This window comes from Chrysochloris asiatica, unplaced genomic scaffold (genome assembly GCF_000296735.1).
Source record: "Chrysochloris asiatica unplaced genomic scaffold, ChrAsi1.0 scaffold00092, whole genome shotgun sequence".
Classification (NCBI taxonomy): domain Eukaryota; kingdom Metazoa; phylum Chordata; class Mammalia; order Afrosoricida; family Chrysochloridae; genus Chrysochloris; species Chrysochloris asiatica.
This window is the reverse complement of record NW_006408610.1, coordinates 603,941-616,090: the sequence shown is the minus strand read 5'-3', so window position 1 is coordinate 616,090 and position 12,150 is coordinate 603,941. Positions and strand designations below refer to the sequence as shown.

At 49.2% G+C, this 12,150-nt stretch overlaps 1 protein-coding gene across 1 annotated transcript in view; it reads right to left on the bottom strand.

Annotated features, from left to right (window-relative positions):
* LOC102823983 (chromosome unknown open reading frame, human C15orf27) overlaps nucleotides 1–12,150 on the bottom strand; it is a 187,790-nt gene that overhangs the window by 32,323 nt on the left and 143,317 nt on the right. The window contains exons 6-8 of the mRNA XM_006866559.1: nucleotides 9,885–9,941; nucleotides 8,650–8,788; nucleotides 3,729–3,844 (exon numbers count right to left, since the gene is read on the bottom strand). Coding sequence (XP_006866621.1) covers nucleotides 3,729–3,844; nucleotides 8,650–8,788; nucleotides 9,885–9,941 — 312 coding nt within the window. The remainder of the gene's footprint in view (nucleotides 1–3,728; nucleotides 3,845–8,649; nucleotides 8,789–9,884; nucleotides 9,942–12,150) is intronic.

The following is a 12,150-nucleotide window of genomic DNA, read 5'->3' as shown; positions in this document are numbered from 1 at the left end:
GCCCCCACTTCTTTCTTCTCCTGGTTGAGCTCTGATCATCCAGTCATCCAGTCCCGGTCACGTGGGTGTCATCTGCAAGTGTGGGTGTTCTTGTGCACATGCCCTCTCATCCCATCAGCCGGCAGGCAGCTCCATTCTCCACTTGAGTCCTCTGTGGCCACGTCACTGACTCTGGGCCCAGGAGTCCTCGAGTCTCCCTCCTCACATCTGCCAACCAGGTCCCCAACCGGGTCCACAGAAGCCCTCTGAATATTGTGAGGCCTAGCTCGCTGCTTCTACCCCATTTCTCCCCAATGGTGATGCATGTGTTTACCAATCCGAGCGTGCATTTCCACCCAGTCTCAGTTTTGGAGAGGGGGGGGTCTAGGTTCCCTCTTGAAAGCTTGTATGCCAGTCACTTCTTGCCTTTGTAGTCCTCTACTCCCCATTTGGGTATCCATTGTCCAAGTTGCCCATCTCTGCCCACTCTGTATGTGGAGGGGGTGGGAATGTTTCTTGCTGTAAGGATTTGTTCCTCCTTTTGAGTCACTGCATCCATAGGTATAGGTCAAGTTCATCAGATTGTATCAGCTTACTCTTTTTTTTCTCTTCTTTCTTCTCCTGGTTGAGCTCTGATCATCTAGTCATCTGGTCCAGGTCACGTGGGTACTATCTGCAAGTGTGGGTGTTCTTGTGCCTATGCCCTCTCTTCCCATCAGCCAGTAGCTCCATTTCAATCTCCTTTTGATGCTATGACTATCCCCATTTTTCAGATTAGGAAAACCAAGGCTTAGAGAGGCCCCTCACTGCCCAGAGCCACACAGCTAGCAAGTGGATGAGCTGTTTTTGAACTGCTCTCACTAATGACTGGGCCAACCCTGACTTCACACAGGCATGCATGCTCAGTTCTGCAAAGGTATTTGTTGCCTAGTCAAGACCAAACCTGGTCTCAAAATGCAGCTGAAAATGAGGTGTCTGTTTGCTCTGCGTTGGTGGAACCCGAGCTTGGGGAGAGCAGAGGTCCCAGTTCCTCTGCTGAGCACGCCGCCTTCCCACCTTCCCCAGCGCCTGGTGGGGATTCCAGCCGTCTGGCCCTTTTTGCTGTCTTAACTAAGATGACAGGCTGCAGGTGTTTTTTAAATTAAAATGGTTCATTTCTGTTCATCTCTTTTCCAGATGTCACTACTGAGAGAGAATCTGTCTTTATTTATTGGCTCTTTCCTGTGCAGAATCCGACAGTGTCTCCCTTTGGCCAAGACCCCCCGGGAAGGAGGCCACATGTGGGGAGTGACTTGAACCAGGACGGCAAGAAACTAGGGTCCCCAGGGGGCTCAGGACAAGGGTCATGGTGAAAACCGTGGGAGGTGGGTGTGCAGTTAGGATTTTTCTCCCGGCCACGTGGCACATGTGCTGCTGCTGAGCGGTGTATAGCAGGGTCAGCCTGTTCCCTGCTGGGCTGGGAGGAGGTTAATTTATGAAGGGCAGAAGCAGCACCATGTCAATATCTTTTATGTTGCCAATTGCAACAAAGTAGTGCATTTGTTTTCTTATTAGACAATAGACTGAGGATCGCCTGGCCAAGATTCCAGTCCATTTCTGAATGGCTCTCAGAACTGACCTCTCTCCAACCCCTTTACACCTCCCTCTTCCCCAAATCTTGATCATCTCTCACCTGGGTGGTTGCAACACCCCCTCTCCCCACTCTTCTCCTGCCCATCTCCATCCTTCCTACAGCAGCAGCCACAGAACTCCAGCAAGTGCTCAAATCTCGGGGATGGTTCATTTCATGTGTCAACTTGGCTAGGCTAGTGCCCAGTAGTTTGGTTAAACACTAGTCTAGTTGCTAAGGCACAGAGGCGCTTATCCAATCAGCTGAAGGCCTTAAGAACAAAGACTAAAGATTCTAAGAGAAGAAGAAATTAGACCAATGTCCTGCCAGTTTCCAGCCTACTGCTTGACCTGTGGATTTTGGATTTACTTACCAGCCCTTATAGGTGCATGGTGGCTCCATATGATAAGCACTCGATTGCGAACCACAAGGTCCATGGTTTGAGCCTGCCAGCCACTCCATGAAAAAAAAGATGAGGCTTTCTGCTCCGGTCAAGATTGAAAGTCTCAGGAACCCTATACAGGGTCTCTATGAGTTGAAACAAGCTTGATGGCACTTAACAACAACCATCAGCCCCCACAATTGTGTAGCCAATTCCTTGAACGATATCTCTACCTATTATCTAGGGAGTCCTGGTGTTGTGCTGTGGATTGCAAGGTCGGTTTGAACTACAAGGTCGGTGCTCGATGGCACTTAACAACAACAACCTATATCTATATATTCATATAGATGGGTGGAGGGGTGGATTGATGGATAGACGGATAGAGACATTTATATCCTCTTGGTTCCATTTCTCTGGAGAACACTGATGAATATGCTCCCCCCCCGCCCCCATCCGTCCCTGTTTCCGCAGTGTAAGCTTACACTGTCCTTACAGGATAAAGTCCAACTCCCTGGTCAGCCATGCAGGTATCTTTGCAAGGTTGCCTCCAAGTCCTCCCAGGTCCTCCCTTTGCTCACACTCTGAACTGCCTCGTGTTTCACATCTCCTCACCTGGTACCTTTCTCTAACAGACCCTGTTCAGATGTCAGCTTCTCTGGGAAGCCTTCCCACCCGGCATGCAGAACACCCAGACCTGTCCCTGCTGGAGCATGCGCCACACAGACTGCCACTGTCTAATTATAGATTTGTCAAACTCCTGAGTCACCTGGAGCCTGGAGAAAGTGGGGCCATGCCCTTGGTACATCCCCATGCCCAGCACAGAGCAGGCATTGGATGGCAGGTGGGAATGAATGAAATTGATGCCATCTGCTTAGCAGCTGGAATATTGGTCTTTCTAGTCTAGGTCCTTGTGCTTCTAGGTCCTCGTCCAGGTTCCAGGACCCCTTGGACCATATGCTCCCGAGGCTGTGTTCCCTGATGTCACCTCTTCTCACTCATAACTATTTAGTGCTGAAGTGGAAGACTGAGATGTTTCTGAAATTGATAAGCGATTGGTTCCCTTACAGATATTCCAAGGGATGATTTTGAAAATAATTCCTCAGATCAATTTGTGGTGACATTTCAGCTTCCTATCCCTACCAGTCCACCCTCTAATCATTAGAGCTGGGTTTGAAGGGCCAAGAAATTCACCCAACACACACTGACCTCACTGGCAGAGGCCTGGGGTGCTGGACTAAGGCAGCGGGGCTAAGACATGCATTGGATAAGCCCTGCCTTCAGGAGAATCTAGTTCAGTGGGCAGGCTGTCCACCGTCAGCTGCCTGCTCCCTGGATTCCGTGGGCACAGGCTCAGAGGGTTCCCTGTCTGTCCCTGACAGGTCTGAGCACTGCTTAGACCCTTCTGGGGACTCTGGGGGTCCTGAGAGGTAACTAGCATACAGTGGTGCTCAGGGATCCCCTGCGGATGGGACTGGCCTCTGCTTTGGAGACTATTTATCTGACAAGATGCTTCATCCTGAACTGGTGGCTGGGCAGGTTCAGAGTGGGCATCTAAATGGTCAGTGTGGTACACAGCCTGAATCCAAGCCAGGCTGGCCTGTGCACAAGTAACCTTAGACATACGTTTTCTCCTGTCTGGACCTCAGGTTCCTGGGTGTCTAGTGAGGGTTTCAGGGGGTCCCAGTAGCTGTGGCATCTTGTGGACCACCCGCGTCCCCAGCAAGGCTCTGGCCAGAGCTGAAAGTAGCAGCATGTTACCCCTTGTTCCTGACAGATCTGTGTCAGCCTCTCCAGCTGCTCGTCCTGAATGACCTTGGCCTTCTCGTACTGCTGGATGACCATCTCCATCTCCACCTTCACAGGCAGGACGTACGCTGGAAGAAAGAGAGAGCCCCGTGAAGGACGAGGCAGTGGCAGGTTTGAGCTGAGGAAAGACTTGCCTCAGCCTTAAGTCAGCAGCGGTTTGAGGACCAGACTCAGTTTCCCAAGGATCCTGGGAGAAAATGTCCAGGTACCCTCCAGAAGAAAGCTAGAACCCTAACTCAACTGTGGTGGAGACTGCTAGATGGCCCCCAATGTTTCCTTTCCTCCTTTCCCACCATATGGAACCCTCACTTTTGGTCTGTGCACATGGCTGCTTTGCAATCATGGGTTACCATGATAGCAGGTTCTGGACAACAGGGTTCAAGAAGAGGTGGATGCAGCAGCTGTCAGAAACCCTCCTTCAGAGGCAGCCTGGGTTGACCATGATGTGGACACATGAGCATCCTCATATTCTGCTGGTAAGGATGTAAAATGGGGTAGTCACCTTGCAAAACAGCTTGATGGTTCTTCAAAGTGTGAAACCAAGAGTGACCATTTGAGCCAGCAATTCCACTCCTAATCACCCAATGACAAATGAAAACAAATGTTCACACAAAAACCTGCACGTGAATGCTCATAAAAGCTTTTTTCACGATAGCCAAAAGGTAGAAACAATACAAGTGCCCATAAAGGGATGAAAGGATAAACAAAATGTGGCATATCTTGACAATGGACTATGTGTTGTTGTTGTTAAGTGTCGTTAAGCAACCCAATATAGGGTCTCCAAGAATGTAAATCTTTGTGGGAGTGGAAAGTCTCATCTTTCTCCTACAGAATAGCTTGTGGTCTTGAACCGCTGACCTTGTGGTTTGCAGTATGGTGTTTCTCATATGCAGTCAATGGAATATTACTCTGGAATGAAAAGGTTTGAAGTCCTGATACATGCTGCACTGTGGATAAACCTCGAAAACATGTTAAGTGAAAGAAATCTGTCGCAAAAGACCAGATACAGTATGATTTCATTTCTATGAAATTCCAGAAGAGGCAAATTCGTAAAGGCAGCAAGGAGATTAGTGTTGGCTTAGGGCTTAGGAGTGAAAAAGGGGGACTGGCTGCTAAGGGAAGTGGGAATTTTTTAGGGCGGTGATGAAAATGCTCTAAACAGATAGTGTTCATGGTTACACAGCTCTGACTATATAGAAAAGCACAGAACTAGATCTGTTTTGGAAGAGGTGCAGCCAGAGTGCTCCTTGGAGGCCAAGATGGCTAAGCTTCGTCTCTCATACTTTGGACATATTGTTAGGAGGGAACAGTCGCTGGAGAAGGATGTCATGCTGGGTAAGATGGAGGGTCAGAGAAAAAGAGGAAGACCCCCAACGCGATGGATCAGCCAGGTGGCATCATTGATGGTGTCAAGTGTGGCAGCGGTAGTGAGGTTGGCCCAGGATCGGACATTGTTTCGTTCTGCTGTGCATGGGGTCGCTATGAGTCGGTTCCGACTCGATGGCACCTGACAACAATATAGTTCGGGTGCGGCACTGCAGGATAAGCACTGCACTGCAAGGCCAGCGGTTCAAACTCTCCACCACTCCTTGGAAAACCCTATACAATGTTGTTATGAGGCGGAACCAACTTAACAGCACTTAACATCAACAGTATATTTTAAATAGGTGAATTTTGTGATATATGAACTATATAGTTCCATTAGGGTGTTTTAAAGAGACTTGAGGCCTTCCCTTTGCTTTATCTTTCTCCTCCCTTCTTCCTTTTGCTGGCTGAAATGAGATGTGAGGGCTGGCACTCCAGCAACTATCTTGGATCATAAGGTGACTTTGAAAAGTAGACTACGTATAACTTGTTAATTGGCTGTTGAATCAGTTCTGACCCATAGTGACCTTGTATAGGGTTTCCGAGGAGCAGCTGGTGAGTTTGAACCACCGACCTTAAGGTTCAAACCAACCTTGCAGTCCAGTGCTTATCCTACAGCGCCACACCAGGATTTCCTATGTATTCCTGGGTTCTTGACTACAGTGAGTACTATACAAGGAGCTCTGGTAGCGTAGTGGTTACAAATTGGACTGCGAACCTTAAGGCCAGCAGTTTGAAACCACCAGGCGCTCCACGGAAGAAAGATGAGGTGTTCTGATCCCGTAAAGATTTACAGCCTCGGAAACCCTGTACAGGGTCGCTATGGGTCGGAACCGACTCGACGGCACTTAACAACAACAACAACATACTAACCCCAGACTGCCTACTTGCAGACTTTCATGAAAGAAATAAACTTCTGTTTATTGAAGTTATTGTCATTCTGGGGCTCTGTGACTCACAGACGATCCTAATACACACACTGAGACCCAGGGGAGAAAGCCTGGACTTTGTGGGTCCAAGGACCCCACATTCTCCAGGCCAGTGGTACCCAAATGGGCCCGAACCTTGAGTAGTTCTCTGAACTTTTTTGAAGTCTTACTGTTAAATCCTGACCTTAACCTGACTTCTACCCTTCACACTCTTTTCATGGCTCTCAGAACCCAGCCCTTTCTGAACTTCTCGGAAACCGTGGTCACATGCTTCTCTTGATATTGCCTTCTCGAGACTTCCTTGTCCTCTGCTCTCCAAGTCCCCTTTCCACCCATAGCCTTCCAACATCCAGATGTTCTCTGGCTGCTGCTGTAGGGGTCATGCAGAGAAGAGAGATGAGGATTTTTCTGTTTGCTTCCAGACTTGAAGACAGTCCCTGTGTCCAGGAGCAGACCCAGGCTCTGAAGGCTGCCCCGAACTGCTATTGCCTCCTCAGATCTCTGCTGAAGCCAGTTCACACCCATGGTGAGAGTAGCAAATTAACGCGCCCACATGTTCATCCAGCACATCTCTATCATGAGGTTCCTAACAGTACAGCAATGCTGATGTGTCTGGAAAGCAGGGAACAGCTGGGAAGAGCATTCACAATGGGAGCTGTCAAGATCCATTTGTCTGAGGACATCCAGCTGTGCACAACTGGATGTGAAGAGCCAGAAGATGCTGTTCTTGTCCCGAGGGGAGCAGATGTTCTCATGGATACAGAGCCAAAAACAGGGCCCTAAACAGTGAGGGGCAGGGGAGCAGACCAGCTATAGGAGCACTGAGAATAAAGGGGGTGTTTGCTCTGTGACCCTTATTCCTCCTGGCCTTTCAGATGAGGGCGATGACCAGGATGATCTCACAGAGCCTCCTCCAGCGTGGGCATTCCAATATTTGATATGGACTCCCGGTTAGGGGATCCCTGGTGAGATGCCTCGGGTGGAACACGGGACCAGACTCCACAGCGTTCCCATGGGAGAGGGCCCAGCTCAGAAGGAAAGACTCTGGAACCCATCCTTCTTGCCTCCTGCCCATCTGATCATTGCTCTTGGTGGTCTTCTGACAGCCCAAATGTCTACTATTTGTGATCAAAATTCAAGACTGAGAGAAACTATTCAAAAAAGGAGAATGAGACTGGCTGGACAACTTGGTGTATGTTTTGATGTTAAAAAAATTTTTTTTAAAATTCAGAGCTAGAATAAATCCTTTGAAGTCTGTCCTATTAGTTTTAAAAGTACATCCCAGAAGGTCAAGAGGTTCTGTAGAGGTGCCTGGGAAAGCCAGAGGAAAGGCAAGGAGGTGGAGGTCTGGCCCCTTCCACTCCACTCCAACCAATGAAGCTCTACTTTCAGTCTGTTCTACACACTGGGCATCTGCTTAAGGTTTTATGGAAGAAAGAAGGGTTTTGTTGCCAAATAGAAAAGGCTAAGTTTGGGAGTCATCCGTCTATATAAGCTCTCTGTCAGGCCCTGTCCCTCTATGCAAGTACTTGGTCTTTGGCCACTCTCTCTTCAGAAGGAGCGCTCATTTCTGGAGAGGTGGCCCGGCCCTTCTGTGGTAACTGTGCCTAGTCCTCCTGCAGCTGAGAGGAGGTGGGCCTCCCTGCCATGGTCTCAGGGTCCAAGGACTACCCTGTGGAGCCCAACGACTTTGTTCTTCCTCCTCTCAAGAGATGACTTCAGGAACCTGTGGGGAACGGATGTATCTCCTCCTCATGGCCTCATCCTCTAGGCCACACCATCCCTGGACCCATCCCCTCTTCAGGGATGGCTTTTACAGTCCACTCCCCTCCAGGCTCCTTCCCCTGGGGGACCCACTTGGGTCTGTCACCACTTTCTGGAATTCTGTGAACATCCCAGGTCGAGACATAGCTCTCCAGGAGCCAATTGCTCAGTGACAAGGGCTGGCCTCTGATGGTAACCAAGTCAATGATAAAGCAAAGAGGAGATGAGATTTTGGGGGTGATGAGCCAGGGTTAGGAACAGATGTCACAAAAGATACTTGAAGTATTGCCTGAACTCCCCCCCAAACCAGCAGCTCCCACAGAAACACCCTCCCATTGTTTGCAGGTGGGAGACCTGGCTGTGTCTGGTAAACATAAAGGTAGGATACATCCTGTAGTGGACAGGGCCTTGACCAGACAACCTGGACAAAGCAAGTGGTGAGTCTGCAGTCCAGCAGAGGTGGAGGTGGGAAGGATGTCTGTGCCTGGTGTGTATGAAGACCCCCCTGTGAGGTAAAAAGTTGATCTTTCCAGAACTGCAGCCCAGCCATAAACTCTCAATGGGAAGAGCAGGCTGCCCAGGCACACAATAAATTGTTGTGTGGGCATGAAGGGGTTATCTGCAAGTGGGCAGTGGGGAGTCTCAGTGGCAGCATGTGATGTCTGAGCACTGTGTGAGTGGCTCAGTCCACAGCCCCACCCTGGGTGCTGGGGGGTGAATGCCTATCTCACACAGCCTCTCCCCTCTCTTAGCTGGGAGCTTGGAACAGCTGCTTGCATTCTGCAACCCCTGCTGACCCCTAACAGGTTACTCACCATCAATGACTCTCTTCACCCGCCAGATCCGAAGCATGATGATGAGGCTGATGGCGTCCCAGGGGCTCCTGGGCCCATTGGCCACAGTGGACGCCACCATCGGGGCCAAGGATAGGATGATCACAGCCCCGTCAAACACCTATGGGAGAGGAGGTGGGCTTCAGTGTTTGGGCTGTGACACTGTGGGCTTGGTGGGCCATCCTGGGTGTGCCGGGACCAGAGTCCATTCCAAGCAAAGCAGCCGCAGCCAGAAGGCCATGCCCATCGCCGTCTGCCTCTGCCGGCACACCCTCCTCAGTCTTTAGGTCTCCCCTTCCTAGAAGTGCTCATGGGCACCGTCTTTCTTCCAAGAGGCCTCAGTCTGTCTCCAGCCCTTTGTTCAGACACCTTGGGCTGTCGCATTACCAGTGTCTTGACCCTTTTTGGGATGGGGCCTACATCCCGTGTCCCAAGTCTTTGGGCAGGGACTGGGGGAGTGGTTGAAGGCAGGGCAAGGGGTGTCTTCTTCCCCTTGAGTAACAGGAGTCCACACCTGTATCTCATCTCTCTCTAGTGCCAGGGAGGCGTTAGAAGAAGAGGGGGCCCCAGACAGCCACGAAACCTAGGTCCTGACCTTCTTCTGGCCTTGATCTGAGCCTTTCTGGGGCCTTGATCTGAGCCTTTCTGGCCTTGATCTGAGCCTTTCTGCGTCCCTGCCTGTTCTGAAAGACTTAAGAATAGATGGGGTTGTATGGAATGAGCAGACAGCAGGGCTGACCGGCTTGCCTTGTCTTCTGTGCACACAACTCCCAGAGGCAGCAAGACCTCCCCATCATGTCATCAGAGATGCTTCTTAATAGAACTTCTCAAGCGACCCACCCCACCCTATTGGCTCTGCAAAAATCCAGGCTGAAAGGCACTTTTATAGTTTCCTGCTCAGCTATCTGACCATTGGGCCATTTTAGAGTGGGTTTATTTGTTTTAAAACACATTTCAAAAGCTTTTCAAATTGATTCTTTCAACATGCTTCAGAACTTCAAGGAGAATTTTTTAGACATTCTTTTGTTGAAAACTCTCAATTTGCTTCTCACTATCCCCAGCTTCCATCCCTGTCATATTCAACAAACATGGCCAAAGAGGCTCCTACAGCTAAGTGCACAAGTAGAGGGCCTTTTCTGATGGCTTCCACCCCAGGATGAATGAGACAGTGAAATTCTATAGCTTCCAGGATGGTTGGGGTGGCCATTGGTCTTTACCTCTATTTTGTTTTCAATGTAATCCCAGATTCCAAGGACCACAATCCGTAGAACAGTCTGAAGAAAGAAAGAAAATACGTTATAATTATTGCTCGCCAGCACTCTCCACCCGACCCCACTGCCGACACCACCAGTGGAAAAGATTCTGGAACTCTCTTTCCTTGCTCAAAAATAGGAAGATGTCTACCCTATCCCCTATGCATTTCTCACGCCACGTATGCGCTCAGCCCCACTGCACATTTCCTGCTCCAGTCTGCACGGAGACAGGGCCTCTTGCTGGTCCTTCTCCCCATGCAAGCTCAGCCCCTGCCACCCATCTGTACACAGCCAGAACTGTCTTCTAGAGCACACGCCTGGCTGTGCCACCTCCTTGCCCAAAACCATTCAGTGCTCACAGTGCATGCAGAATACACTCCAAATCCCTTGGGATGACATTCAGGACCCTGCCAAGTGTGGTTAGTGGTATATGAGCACAGGCACTGCATACAACTTCTGGATTTGCTCGTAAAGGATTTAGCTTCTTCCCCTTCATTATGTCTTCTCAAAGACTAGAACATGGCTAAGTGTAGTGGTCGAGTCATCTTCAGCTAAAATGAGCCATTTTCAACGGAAGTGGATGCTGAGTCCTTGCTAGCCCCAAGCTACCACACCATCCTTAACTGTCTACACAGCCTGTTCTTTCATGAGAGAGCAATGAATTGTATGTTTTGTTGTTGTTATAGAAGCTTGTCATGTGCCCTAACTAGCAAGACCCTTTCTCTGTCTAGCAAAGGCGTTCTTGTGGCCTCTGCTCAAATGTCACCTGAGATCCTATTCCATGCACCCAGGCTCCGCTGTACCTGTCTATTTCTCTAGTGCTGTTACACAGAATTACTCCGGTGGATGGCTTTCACAAACAGATATTCTCTCAGTCTGGAGGCTAGGAGTCTGAATTTAGGATGCCAGCTCTAGGGGAGGGTTTTCTCTCTCTGTTGGCTCTGAGGGAGAGTTCTTATCTCCCTTTGACATCTGTGGGTCCACATTCCTTGCAGATGTACATGTGCCTTGGCATTCATCTTCCCCTGGGTCTAGGAGCTTCCCAGCACAAAGGCTCTGGGCCCAAAGGCCCCACTCCACTGCCAACTCTTCCTTCTTGGTGGTAGTAGGTCCTTCTGATCTCTGCTTGCTTTTTAAATCTCTTTTATATCTCAAAAGAGACTGACTCAAGATCCAACCTAATCCTGAAGAGTCCTCTAATCCTGCCTCATTAACATACTGCTGTGATGTGCTGACTCATAGCAACTCTGCAGAGGGTTTCCAAGGAGCAGCTGGTGGTTTAAACCACTGACCTTGTGGTTCACAGTCCAGTTCTTACTCTACAGCACCACACCAGGACCCCCATTAACATCATTGTTGTTGTTGTTAAAATACCTTTGAGTCGGTTCCAACTCATAATGACCCTGTATAGGGTTTCCAAGGAGTGGCTGGTGAGCTTGAACTGCTGACCTTGTGGTTCAAACCAACATTGCAGTCCAGCTGAATGAACCCACAGCACCACACCAGGACCCATTAACATCACAGAGGTGATAATTACATCAGATCACAAAGTGAAGGATAATCACACCACACTAGAATCATGGCCTAGTCAATTGCACACATATTTTTGGGGAACGTAATTAAAGGCATAACTGTCTCTGTCTTCAGAGTTCTTATAAATATGGTAATTACCTGTCCAACCCCCCCAATTAAGACTCAAGAAATACTAATTAATGTCTCTCTTTTACCACTAATCCCTGGCATGGAGTAGGACACTGAGTGATTCTGCATTATGAATGAGCAGAGGCATGAATGAATGAAGATTTCCTGAAAATCTGTAGTAACTCCTTCCAAATGCTGTACCTTCAGGACCAGCTTCCTCACCAAGAGCACATCTGTCTCCAACAAGAGATGCCTGAATGTTGGTTTCAGGTGGCCTTGGTATTATTTGTCTGTAGGCCCTTCCTTGGCCAAGAGGATTTTAATTTATAGTGACTCACAGTAGATGGAAGTCCTGATGTGGTGCAGTGGGTTAATGAGCTAGACCACAAGATCAGTTTGAACTGCAAGGTTGGCAGTTCCAGCTCACCAGCTGCTCTTTGAAAATCTTATACAAGGTTGCTATGAGTCAGAACCAACTCGATGGCACATAACAATAACACAACAGATGGTGCCCATTCTCCCACATACATGCCGATAGTACAAGGCTAGTTGTCTGAACTCACGAAGCTGTGGAAAGCCTATAGGTCTA